General features: G+C 52.8%; 1 protein-coding gene across 6 annotated transcripts in view; it reads left to right on the forward strand.

Moving 5' to 3' along the window:
• Zmiz1 (zinc finger MIZ-type containing 1) overlaps window positions 1-13528 on the forward strand; it is a 226944-nt gene that overhangs the window by 124283 nt on the left and 89133 nt on the right. For all 6 annotated transcript variants that reach the window (XM_070020702.1, XM_070020701.1, XM_070020700.1 and 3 more), the window contains 2 exons: window positions 4302-4415; window positions 11782-11887. In XM_070020702.1, coding sequence (XP_069876803.1) covers window positions 4302-4415; window positions 11782-11887 — 220 coding nt within the window. The remainder of the gene's footprint in view (window positions 1-4301; window positions 4416-11781; window positions 11888-13528) is intronic.

Raw genomic sequence — 13528 nt, forward strand, 5'->3', positions numbered from 1 at the left:
TGAACTAGCCCTCCCTGGCATTCCCTCCTTCTCCCTCTCCTTTTTCATTTCCTTCACCCTCTCCCTCCCTTCTCTGGGACAGCGAGCCTGAATACCCATCAGAAGAGACCCTGATAAAATACCTTCTTACCTCCTCTGTGAGATGAGCATCTTCATGGATTCCTGATGATCAGGGAGTGTTAGAGTGCCCACTGCCTTCCATGACTGGCTCCAGATGCACAGGGCTCTGCACTGGGGCCCTCAGGATGTTTCTCTGGGCCCTTCAGACCTTCCCAATCCCCTCATTCCTCTGCTCCCAGCCCAGCCTCCCATCCCCCCATCCCTGGTTCCAGCCATTTCAGGCATTCCATTCCCCAAACGCTCCCTGACCCATCTTCTCTGCCATCAACTACTTCTACCATGTCTCAGCTTTGAGGGGTTCAGAGAACCAGGGTTCCCTCTCAACACGATGGCACTTCTTCGCTCCCATCATCTGGGGTGCCCTGGGGAACATTGTGCACCCCTACCGGAGCCCAGGAGCTTTCTGGGCATCCAGAAGCCACATCAGTCCTACTTTGAACAAGACATGGCATTGGGGCTCCCACCAGGCTGCATTTTGTCATCTCCAAGTCTGCAAAGTCCAGCTAGCTAGTTAGAGCCCAGCCCAGGGTGAGGCCTGAGTATTGTAGATGGGTGCTTAGGAAGGGTGGACCACCACAGGGACGGATGGGATGGGTGGGTGGGAAGGAGAGAGGATGGGTAGAGATGATGGATGGATGCATGGATGGATGGATGGATGGATGGATGGATGGATGGATGGATGGATGTGTAGGTGGCTGGAGAGATTGACTTCTGGGTGAATGAGTATATTAAGAGAAGAATGAATGGATGGAAGAGGGCTGGAGAAAGGAGTGAATGGATGAATAGCTGGGTGGACAGGTGGAGAGATGGATGGATGCCTTGATTCACTTTGAATGAATGGATGGATAGACGCGTGGGTAATTTGATTCACAGAGTGGCTGGTGGGCCACTGTATTGGTAAGAGGCTGAATCTGTCCTTGGATAGCCGGCCCTGGTCTGGGTGTGGCTGTGCTTTGTCCTTACAGACTCAGCAGACATGAGACATCATCCAAACTCTCTGAGGAGTTGTGTGGATGAGCAAGGCTGTCCAGTGAAGCACAGGGTATTAGTGTTTAGTACCAGCTAGCCTCTGATTCCATTGTGTGCCCATTCTATTCCATCCTAGGCTGGTCACGCTCACCCTGGCCCGGCCTCAGCCCCTCTCTGTGGCACTAGGGTCCCTTGTGAAGTGACAAGGCTAGCTGAAGAGATGTCCTTTGGACAATTGACTGACCATCCACCACTTCCTGTGGGCTCTATCTTGGGCCAATCCTGGGTGAACGGGAGTCTTGACCTTAAAGTAGCTCATAAGGAAACAAGAATCCACACTGAGCTATGTGCTTATGTTTGTAATCCCAGCTGCTCAGAAGGTGGAGATCTGAAGATCACAGTTCAAAGCCAGCCTGGGCAGGAAAGTCCATGAGACTCTGATCTCCAATAAACCAGCAAAAAAGCCAGAAGTAGAGTGCTAGCCTTGAGCACAAAATCTTAGGTATAGGGCCCAGGCCCTGAGTTCAAGCCCCAGAACACACACACACACACACACACACACACACACACACACACACACACACACACACACACACACACACACACACACACACACACACACACACACACACACACACACACACACACACACACACAATCTGTGGTGAGGCCCTTGCAGGGGGCTCACCTGTGGCAATGGGGTTTCTCACAGATACTCTTCCTCACCTTGGCAGTAGCCCTGCAAACTGTCATCACTCATCTTTACAGATGAGGATGCTGAAGCACACGCTGGCCCCAGCCGTGACCACAGACACTGGGCTCCTGTGCAACAACCAGCCCGGAGAGTGCCTGCTGCTAGCTCCACCCATGAGCTGCACCCACTACGACCCAGCTATCTGGGCTGAGGGCCACACTCATGCACCCCGTGAGGCTTAAAGGGGTGGAGGGTGCTGTGACCACTCGTGTGCCATCAAGCAGGGAGCAGCAAAAGGGAAGCCAGGGGCTGCTGACCCTGCTAATTGGGTGTGACATCGTGTAAATAAACGGAACAACTCGGTTAGCAGGGCAGAGAGCTGCCTGGCGGGAACGAGCTGATACTGTGTAACAGCTTTCCCCGAGGAGCCTACATGCCATCGGGGCTGTGTGGAGAAGAGCGGAGACCCGGGACCACCCTCCAGAAGAGCAGGGCTCAGCATGCAGAGGTCCCTCTTGGCTCCTGCAAGTAAAGGGACAGTGGCTTTCAGAGAGCTGGCCTGAGTGCCACCTGCAGCTGTGCCATGGGGAAGCCAGAGTCTGAGCCAGGTGCAGCTCCACGTGAGCGTGGTCCTCTGTGTCAGGCGCCCCACGAGGGCTGCCCGGCCTCTTCTCATCTCATATCACCCAGCCCCATCCCAAAGGCTTGGTGGTGTTCTGCAAGCGCTCTTTCTCCTTCTTTCTCTTCTCTTCTGCTATATCTATGGAGGGATTTCTCCCTCTCTCCCTCCTGTGTATCTGTTGGTTTGTTTGTTTGTTTTTAGTGCTGGTCCTGGGTTTGAACTCAGACCCTCAGGCTCTTATTGGCTTCATTTTTCTTTTTCCTTTTCCTTATTTTGGTGCTGGTCCTGGGGCTTGAACTCAAGGCCTGGACACTGTCCCTGAGCCTTTTATTGCTTAAGGCTAGGGCTCTATTACTTGAGCCACAGTACCACTTCCAGCTATTTTGGTGGTTAATTGGAGGTAAGAGTCTCACAGACTTTCCTGTGAGAATGGTGCTCCTCAAATCTCAGCTTCCTGAGTAGCTAGGGTTACAGGTGTGAGCCCCCTGGTGCCTGGCCAGCCAGGCTTTTGGGCTCAAGGCTGGTACTCTACCACTTGAGCCATAGCTCCACTTCCTCTCCTATTTTTACTTTTTTTTTGGGGGGGGGCTGGTCATGGGGCCTGAACTCTGGGCCTGAGCACTGTCCCTCAGCTCTTCAACTCAAGGCGAGCACTCTACCACTTGAGCCACAGCACCACTTGCAGCTTTTTCTGCTTATGTGGTACTGAGGAATCGAACCCAGGGCCTCATGCATGCAAGGCAAGCACTCTACCACTGAGCCACCTTCCCAGCCCTTCCTCTCCCATTTTTAAACCTTGCTTTGCATTAACTATATGGTAGCAACAGTCATGGCACCCCAGGGGCAAGAAATAACTTCATACTGCCACCTCATGGCCCCCATTTTACACACGGGGCCATGGAGGCTTCAGGAAGTGGGGGCTGTTAGAAGATACAGGAAGAAGATGACCCCAGGAACTCTGCCCCATGGCGACTAGCTCCACACTCCCCAGCTTTGCATCTTACAGCAGGAGCCTGTCATTCTTAACACCTCTTCACAATGGCTTTGCAAAAGCTCAAGCCCCTGGGGTGGGCAACAAGGGACCCCTTTGGGGCAGCTACCATTTGTCATCCATTGCAGCACCAAGGGGACAAGGACCCAGAAACTGTCACCATTCTGCAGCTGGGCAGCTGGCTTAAAGTCCTCCACCAGGACACCTTGTGTGCCACAGCCACCCCTGGGCCAGAGTCTCATCCCAGAGTCTGGCTAGGCCTGGAGCCTGGCCCATGGCACCTGATCAAGTCTTTTCCTCTCCATGTCTCATTGTCATGTCCAAAGGGCCTGGGAAGCCAAGGGTACAGTTTTATAGCTCATGCATGACCTGTCAACATGGGGACCCACGATTCTGACTCTAAATGGAGGCGAACCCCTTTCTCCTGCCCACGCCAAGGAAGATAGAGCCTGACACTCCCAAGTTGCAGACACCAGTCACAGCACAACCATAACAAGCCCAATTTGTCTGCTTGGCAAGCTTGCTCTAAAGACAGAACAGAGGGGTGAGAGTGGTGTTGATCCAGAAGAAGTCTCCAAGGCTAGCCTATCCTGGGTTAAGGAGCGCCAGCTCCAAGGGTGGGGACCCCTGTAGGGACCACCTCCACCCCAACTCCCAGAATCAGCGGCCCTGACTTATGAGCCCTTGACTTTCATCCATCACAGGTTTCCCTGTCCTTGCGAGGGGGTAGCTTCTGGCCTCCATCCTGCTGGGGTAGGGGAGGCCCCGTGCTCAGAGGCAGGTGTGCAGAGCGGGGCTGAGGGAGTGCCTGGGCCCTGGCCTGTCCTCCCCTGGCTGGACCTGGGGTCTTCCTTGCTCAGCCTCCATCCTGGAGCCTCACACCACCTCCTTCTCTCTACCCACAGCACTTACAGAATCCTGCCAACTTCCACAATGCCGCCACGGAGCTGCTGGACTGGTGCGGAGACCCGCGGGCCTTCCAGCGGCCCTTCGAGCAGAGTCTGATGGGCTGCCTTACCGTGAGTGCAAACCTCCCTACTGTACTTGCCACCCCGGGGGCGGGGAACGGGGGAGGAAGAGGGGGGTCCAGGCCTGTCCTTGTGTCCAGGAGGCACCAGATAATGGGAGTGAGAGCTGGAAGACACTGAGCTGGAAGGGTGGCTCTGCTGTGCTGTGTACGCTTTCTGCCAGGGTCTGATGAGGAGATTCTGTGGGTTCTCTACACTTGAGAGAGACAGGTGCACTTTGGGGGAGGGGGTCAGTGTGCTCTTATAAGGAAAACAAGGAGACTTTTGAAAGATTCTTAGCCTTCCTTTTCACCAGACATTCATTCTTTCACTTGTTGAACATGTATTGAGCTCTTTTTTATTGCCGTTCATCCATTCACCCATTCATCTATATCCATCCATCCACTCACCCATCCATTCATCCACCCACCCATACATTCATTTATTCATTCATTCATCCACTCACCCATTCATTCATCCATCTGTCGTCCGTTCCGTCCACCATCTACCTTCTATCTGTACCCATCCATCTACTCACCCATCCATTCATCCACACATACATACATACATACATACATACATACATACATACATACATACATACATACACTTACCCATCCATCTATTCATCTACTCTCCCATTCATTCACCCATCTATCCTCCAGTCTATCTACTCACCCATCCATTCATCCACACATACATACATACATACATACATACATACATACATACATACATACATACACTTACCCATCCATCTATTCATCTACTCTCCCATTCATTCACCCATCTATCCTCCAGTCTATCCACCATCCATCCATTCATCCATCTACTCACTCATCCATCTATATCTGTCCATGTATGCATCCATATTCAACCATCCATCCATCCACTCGTCCATCCACATCTAGCCATTCATCCATATCCATTCATCTATCCATCTACTCACCCATTCATCATCCATCCATCCTCCTATCCATCATCCATTCATCCACCATTCATCCATCCATCACCATCATCTATCCTTCTGAAGCATTTATTGAGCGTCTATTACATCCACCTGTCTAGCCAAATAAACACTATCAATGCCTGATTTATCATGTGTGACTTCTGCCGAGGCTTTCCCAAGTGGAATGGCCAGTGTGTAGAAGTGACTGAGAAAATCACCGATAAGGAGAGCCACCTGGAGAAGGGAGTCCCCAGCTGTCTACAAGGTAGAGCTAGTTAAGAAAGCTACTCCACAAGCTGAAGGGCGCCATGCAGCTGGGGACAGAGAGAGCAACCCCAGGCTCGCAGAACAATGTGTACATGCACAGATGGCCGGGGAGCCCAGAGAGTGAGCACAGGCTCTTGGATACATACTAGACAAAGGCCTGGCCCAGACAGAAGTCAAGGCCTGGCTTGCCAGGCTGAGAAGAACCGCGTGCAAGCTTCTGGCAGCTTGTGGTGTCTGCAGCCAAGTGGCCTGCATTCCTAAGCATTGAGGGCAGCCTCGAGGAGGCCCTGAGTCAGCGTTGAAGGGTGTGTGGGTGATGGCTTCCTGGGAGATGGACTGTCTCAGGTGTGCAGAGGATGGGGCTGGGTGCTGTCCTGGGGCCCTTGTATGGGTCTAAAGAGCTCCAGGCAGCAAGGGAGACAGGAGACAAGTTTGGTTCCATCTTGGAAGAGGAGAAATGATGGCTTGGGCAGTCACTACAGAGTCCCCATTGTGAGCGAGGCCGAGCTACAAACATGGTGCATGTGGTGTCCAGAATCCACGTGGAGAGCTCCATCCTGTCACCTGCCCATTCTGACTGTGCCACGGCCACCCAGCCTCAGAAAGAGGCCTGGACTCCATGTGAGGCCTGTCTGCCTCCACAGCGGGAACTCTAGGCCATGGGGCCGCCTGATAGGGAGGCAGCTCAGAGCCTCCCAGGATGCCTCTGTCTGTCAGAAGCCCACACCATCTGGCTTCCTGTAGGCCACCTACACTGCCCGGCCTTCCTCTTCTCAGCCCTGGGCCTCCCCTCCCCATCCCCCAGCTGCTTTAATCCTCTTTGTGGGGATCGTGGTTCTGCCTAAGCTCAGGGACATGGACAGATGTTGCCAATGTCCCCTCGCCTCCACCCCAGCTACAGGGTAAGGAGGAGGTCTTGTTAGCACACTGCCCCAAGACTGACCCTGTGGAGGACATGGGACTGAACTGGACAAAGGCCTTGGCCAGACTGGATAGATCAGTGACCAGCCTCGCTTCAGATTTGTTGTTCATTCATTCACAAGTCCCTGCCATGGGCCAGCACCATGGCCATGCTGATCTACTCAGGAAGGACACTGATCCCAGAATCCTTGCAGAAGAGCAAAGACACCTCAGAGCCCTGGGAAGACAGGCAGTGTACAATTCAGGCCACCTCCCTGGGAGGATGAAAGGCTTTTCTAATCCGAAGCAACTGTTCGTGTAAAGGCCTTGGGGTTTGGATCTAGTGGAACGGCACATGGCAAGGGCTCGCAAGGTCCAGCGAGAGGACCCTGCTCTTAGCTGCAGAGTGGCAGGCAGGAGATGGAGGGGCAGTTGGAAGGTAGTGTGGAGGAGCTATGAAGGGCTTCCAGGAGGAAGGAAGACCTCCAGGGGGTCTCGAAGATCCAGTGCCTGCCCCTAGCCCTCCAGCCTGCCACTCAGCAGAGGGAGGCTTTGCCCCCACCCGGTTATGACAGCAAAGGCGGAGACCCCTATCCGGAGACTCGGGAGTGCTGGCCACTGGGATTGTCTGGCACGGCAAGGAGGCATTGGGAAGTCGCCCTGAGCGTCCACACTGTGCCCTCATGGATGGAGCATGCATGCTTAGGCTCTCCCCATTCTGAGTGCAGCTCCGGCTTCCCGGTCACTACCATCGTGGGGTGACCTCTGTAAGCTAGTTCCAGATTCCTCTGTATCCATCTGGCTTACTCCAAGGATGTAAATTAAAAACCATTTAGCCTTGGGCAGCACATGGACACAGTTTGGCCACCGATGTCTGAGCAGCTCAGGCTCAATTCCAGAAAGTGGCTCTGGGCCTGACCACTAGAGCGTGGGACCTCCCTATCCACCCCCCTGCTCCCCGTCCTCCCTGGAGGCAGAGCACACTTAGCAGTATGCCCAGGGAGCCAGAGCCCAGGACAGAAGAGCCAGGAGGCACTCGGCAGCTCTCACCAAGCTGCAGAAGGCACCCCCAAGGCCTCAGTGTGTACCCCCTTTCATCCTCGAACTCACTGCCTACCTGCTTTGGCCTGTTGTCCTGGCAATGGAGAAGGCATTTGGTACCCATTCCACCGATGAAGAAACTGAGGGCCACAGAGGTTAAATCACTTGAGTGAGGTGAGGCTAACTTGCCAGTGGCAGAAGCAGACTCCTGTCTCCTGCCTGATTTTAAAGCAACAGCAAATACCTGCCCTTACCCCAGCCCCGTGTATGAATCAAAGCAGGTAATAAAGCCTCTACCCTGAGTGGTGACAGTGTAGCCATGGAGACAGAGCCAGGACATGAAAATAGTCAGACCCACTTGTGTACCCTGGAGATGAGGTTTAAGGCACGGAGTGATTTGTCTTAGGTTGCAGAGGATGGGAAGGAGCAGGATTCGAAGACAGCCCAGCAGGCCTTCTGCCTCCCTTACTACCTGGAGGACGTCAGAGAGGCATGCAGGGTCCAGGTCTCTTGCTGCCCCTTCTCTAGAGCAAGCTAGCTCTTGTAGGGAGTGGGCAGCCCATGGCCTCCAGGGGCAAGAAAGTGCTGGTCAATGAGATCATCTGACATCTAGCCTCTGGATGTCAGTTTCTCTGTGGCACTGAGACTGAAAGCCAGACCCTCCCTGCCTGGTAGAGGGCAGCCTCAGGCACACCAAGTCCCAGTGGCCAGCAGAGGGCAGCCGCCACCTCCAGTCTCTATTGAGGACCGGTGCTGGGGGCCCATGGGCAGTTCCCAGAGAGTCCCTAGTGCTGTGCTCACCAGGGTGGACTGGACCTTTTGAAATCACAGCTTCTCAGCTAGGCCCAATCCCCTCCTTCACCCCCCTCACCCCAGAGCCACTTGGACCCCAAAGACCCGGGACTTCCCTGGGTGTCTTTAGCTTTAGCCAGAGAAAGCCAGGGGCTGTAACATATTCTAGGGTCATAGGGTTTAGTGTGGTTCGCTCTGTCACACCCGGGCTGGGTGATGTGGAGCAAGACCTCACCCTCTTGGGCCTCATGACAAAATGACTCTCTACTCCCAGCCTGTCTGTACTGACAGCAGCATGCACTCAGCCCCGAGTCCCTGTTGCTCAATAAAACCAGAGCAACAGGATTGGCAAGTGCTGGCTAAATATGGGGACCTTTGCCTCCCTGCCCCAACCCAGGCCCTGCAGGTGGGGAGCTAGGGCCTTAACCCTTTGGAGGCTAGAAAAGAATCTCTGCTTTTTTGTTTTGTTTTTGTCTTTCATTGCAGTTTGGCTTGGTTTGGTTTGGTGCTGGTATTGGGGCTTGGAACACAGGGCCTGGCTGTCTCCCTTGGCTTTTTTTATTCAAGGCTAATGTTCTACCACTTGAGCCACAGTTCTTCTTCAGGCTTTTTGCTGGTTAATTTGAAATGGGAGTCTTTCTGATTTGTCCATGATGGGGATCCTCCTGAGTAGCTAGGATTACAGGTGTGAGCCACAGTGCTCCGCTGGACTGCTGCCATCTGTGTTCTGGCCCTGTCACTCACTGCCAAGCTTGGTTTCTAACTCACCCTTGTTTGGTCCTCTGGAAACGATATGAGAAGCCCCATGATGGAAGCTGGGCATTCTGTGCTGTGTTGTCTGAGCCTTAGCAAGCCCAAAGCCCAGAACTTTCCAGGCTCGCCAGATGCCTGACTACAAACTTGAAAAACGAGTTAGGAACCTGAGTTTTCCTGCAGGGAGACTGACGGTGAGGGTGCCCCACCCTGGGGTGACCTACACACTCTTGGGACACAGAGACAGAGACAGAGAGCACCTGTGGGCAGCCTGACAGGGCAGCCCTGAGCCTCTGATCTGAGGCTTGTTTGCAGAAGGCTAAACAAACACCCTCCATGCCCGTGACCAAGGCCTTCTTCTTCCCAGCCCAGTATGGACACAAGCCCAGCTGGGGGTATTCCCAGGAGAGAGGGCCCTGGGGTCCAGTCAGTTCTTCTAGGCACTGCTAGACCTGTGTCTCTCTGTGTTGTGAGAAGTGGCCCACAAGTACAACTTCTCTCTTCAGTCCTAAAACTCCTATAGCTGAAAAATAGAAACCAGATCAGAGTCAAGTGTTACTGGCTCATGCCTTGTAACCCTAGCTGCTCAGGAGGCTGAGATCTGAAGATTGAGGCCCAAAGTCAGACCAGGCAGGGAAGTCTGATGAGACTCTTATCTCCAATTAGTATCTGTCTGTCTGTCTGTCTCTGTCAGTCTCTCTCTCTCTCTCTCTCTCTCTCTCTCTCTCTCTCTCTCTCTCTCTCTCTCTCTCTCTCTCTCTCTCTCTCTCACACACACACACACACACACACACACAAACACACACATTAAAAAAAAAAAGAGTTACAAAGCTGGGCACTAGTGGCTCACACTTGTAATCCTAGCTTCTCAGGAGGCTGAAATCTGAGGATCTTGGTTCAATTCCATGAGACTCTTATCTCTAATGAACTACCAGAAAGCTGCAAGTGGGGGTGTGGCTCAAATGGTAAAGCACCAGCCTTCAAGGAAAAGGCACTGATATAGATAAGAGAGAGAGAGAGAGAGAGAGAGAGAGAGAGAGAGAGAGAGAGAGAGAGAATCAGATGGGGATGCAGCATGCATAGATAGATAGAGAGAGAGAGAGAGAGAGAGAGAGAGAGAGAGAGAGAGATAGCATCAGAGAGGGAGGGGCTATTCTGGAAGATCCAGGGAACAGGTCCAAGCCCGTGCCAGCCTGCACACAGCTCTGGAGAGAGCCCCGTGTCTCTGGCCAGGATGGCATCCACTTGAGGATGCCCCCCCCGCCCCCGCCAAAACAGAGCTGCCACATCTGGGAGCACTTCTCCCAGTCAGCCATGGCCGCCCCAGCTGTTTTCCATAGTGACTCCATTTTCAAGGGTTCCTCCTTCTTAATAAGGATATCTCATTTGGCTGTTGCTAACGAGGGAGGCGGGCAGAAGGGAATTGCTCGGCCAGTCATGGGATGCCTGGGAAGGGTGGGGACAGGGTGAAGCCAGATGGGTTAGAGCCTCGAGAACCTTATGTGGGGCCCTGGAGCGCCCTGGTTGTACTGCTTCCTCCACAGGGAGATGAACAGCCCTCCCATTCTCTCTCAACACAGGTATGACCTTGAGCTCCAATTCACAGTCATTCTAAGGCTCAATGCTAGAGGCAAACTCAGACTGAACTTCAGAGTCCTGCATTCAGGCCAGGGAGGCCTTGGGGGTGTTGGCCTGGCCAAGGAGCACTACCCATGCACTATAGCTCTACCCTGGAGACCAGGGCAAGGCATGTGCTGAGCCACTGTGTGTGTGTGTGTGTGTGTGTGTGTGTGTGCGCGCGCACGCGTGCGTGCATGTGTGTCTGTGTGTGTGTATACTTATGTGCTGGTCCGTCTGAGTGTTCTCCTTTGGCGTTTTCACTCAAGACTAGCACTCTGCTACTTGAGCCACAGCTCCACTCTTGGCTTTTTGGTGGTTAATTGGAGATCAGAGTCTCATGGAAGCTGGGCATGGGTGGCTCACACCTGTAATCCTAGCTAGGAAGCTAGGAAGCTGAGATCTGAGGATCAAAGCCAGCCTGGGCAAGAAACGCCAGGAGACTCCAATTAAACACCCCCAAAAAAGCCAGAAATGGAGCTGTGGCTCAAGTGGTAGAGCACTAGCCTTGAGCAAAGAAGCTCAGAGACAGTGCTTAGGCCCCGAGTTCAAGCCCCAGGACTTGCACACGTGCACACGTCACACGTGCACATGGACACACACACACACACACACACACACAGTCTCATGGACTTTTCTGCCTGGGCTGGCTTCAAACCACCATCTTAGCCTCCTGAGTAGCTAGGATTCTGGATGGGAGCCACAGGTGTCCGGCTGTCCTGAGCTTGTGGGGTACAGGTATGAATACAGGAAGACAGGCAGAGCCAGAGCCCCCAGTCCTCAAGGAATAGCAGGCCACTTCCCCACCGTGAGATGGGAGCTCAGTGGTGGGCAGGTAGGGGGAACACGGAGGAGGCACCCATGAGGAGTAGGAGCCTGGCTAAGACCATCCAATAACAGGATGCCACCACATCTCCAGGTGACAGCTAGGGGACCAGGCATGGGAAAGTCCCAGCTTCCCGTGAGCCTCACACGTGAAATGGGTCTGTCTCCCCACTCTGGGCTTGGGGTTTTGTGGGGACAGTGACTGACCCCTGCCCTTTCTCTCCCTACTGGCAGGTGGTCAGTCGGGTAGCGGCCCAGCAAGGGTTTGACCTGGACCTTGGTTACAGACTGCTGGCTGTGTGTGCTGCAAATCGAGACAAGTTCACTCCCAAGTCCGCTGGTAAGTGTTGCTCGTTGGCTCATATCCTGTGAAGGTGGGAGGGGGGACTAACCTCTGGCTGTTGCCATGCTGTGCCTTGGTTTGCCCAGGTATGAGGCAGGCCTCCCTGAAGCATCTCAGCCCTGTGGAGCCACAGATGGGGGTGGGCCTTTCCCAGCAGGCACTTGCCCCAGGGTTGTTGTAGGGCTGTGGGGATCCCCAGGCAGGCTGCTTTCCCCAGGAAAGGCACTGTGCTAAAGGCAGACTCCTTTGGTTACCCTCTAGTGTGAGCATTGGATCCATTCTCAGAAAACTGAGGCTCAGAGAAACAGAAAAGACTACTTGGATCACACAGCCTGGTTAACCCAGATCATGCATATACCTGCAGAATCACCATGAACCACCCTTCCTTACACTCTTCCGTGTTCATTCATTCACTCATTCATCCACTCACTCATCCAAAACTCCACTTATTTAAAAACACACACACACACACAACTAGGATCACAACAGCATTTGTGATCCTAGCTACTCAGGAGGCTGAGATCTGAGGATTGCAATTCTAAGCCAGCCAGGGAAGAAAAGTCCACAAGACTCTGAATTCCAATTAACAGCCAAAAAGCTGTAAATAGTACTGTGACCTTGAGCAGCAAAAGCCAAGGAAGAGGCAGAAACCCTGAGTCCAAGGCCCAGTACTAGCACCCATGCATGCTCATGGACACACACACACACACACACACACACACACACACACACAGAGGTACATTCTTAAAAGCCTGCTGTGCACACTGTGACCGTGTCACAGATGGGCCCAGCTAAGACCACAGTTTCTAAGCCTACCACTGGAGGCTTTAAGCTCACTAAAGATATGGTTTATCTGGTACAGCATCTCACTACTATAGTCCCAGCCAGTTGCACATCTAAGACAGGCATATTATTTTTTAGTCCAGCCTAGGCAATAGATTGAACCCATCTCAAAAATAAAACAAAAAATAAAGCCATAGTTTTATGTTTGCTACTGTCTTCTCTGAGGCAGCAGATATGTGTAAGCGTTAAGCCAGACAGACCTGTGACAGTCTCATGGTCATTTGTGAGCATGCAGTCTCTGGGTCTCAACTCCTCTGGATGGCAGGGGGTGATCATGTGACTTGTCTTGCTCAGATCGTGTAAGTTTATAAACATGTGATGTGATGTGTGAACTCTGTGTCTGGGTTTTGTTACCATTCGCTATTGATTCAGAATAAGGCATGATAAAAAAAAATGAGAGTATTTTATAATAATCAAAACAGTGGAGTGACAGTGGCTCATGGCCTATAATCCTAGCTACTCAGGAGACTGAGATCTGAGGATTGTGTTTCAAAGCCAGCTTGGACAGGAAAGTCCACGAGACTCTTATCTCCAATTAACCACCAGAAAACCGGAAGTGGCACAGTGGCCACTAGCTTTGAGTGAAAGAGCTCAGGGACAGCACCCAGGCCCTGAGTTGAAGCCCCACGATCGATAAAAACAAAAAAGAACGAAAAATAAGTAATCAAAACAGACATTTTCCTGTGATTTGCTAGCCAGTTCTCTGGAGCATATCTAGAAACAGCCTTTGTGAAAATATTTGAAAGGCCTCTCAGGAAGCATTTCCATACATGGGCTCGAAGGCAGTGAGAACTC

Source organism: Dipodomys merriami, unplaced genomic scaffold (genome assembly GCF_024711535.1).
Source record: "Dipodomys merriami isolate MVZ:Mamm:240054 unplaced genomic scaffold, mDipMer1.0.p SCAF_14, whole genome shotgun sequence".
In the NCBI taxonomy this organism is placed as follows: domain Eukaryota; kingdom Metazoa; phylum Chordata; class Mammalia; order Rodentia; family Heteromyidae; genus Dipodomys; species Dipodomys merriami.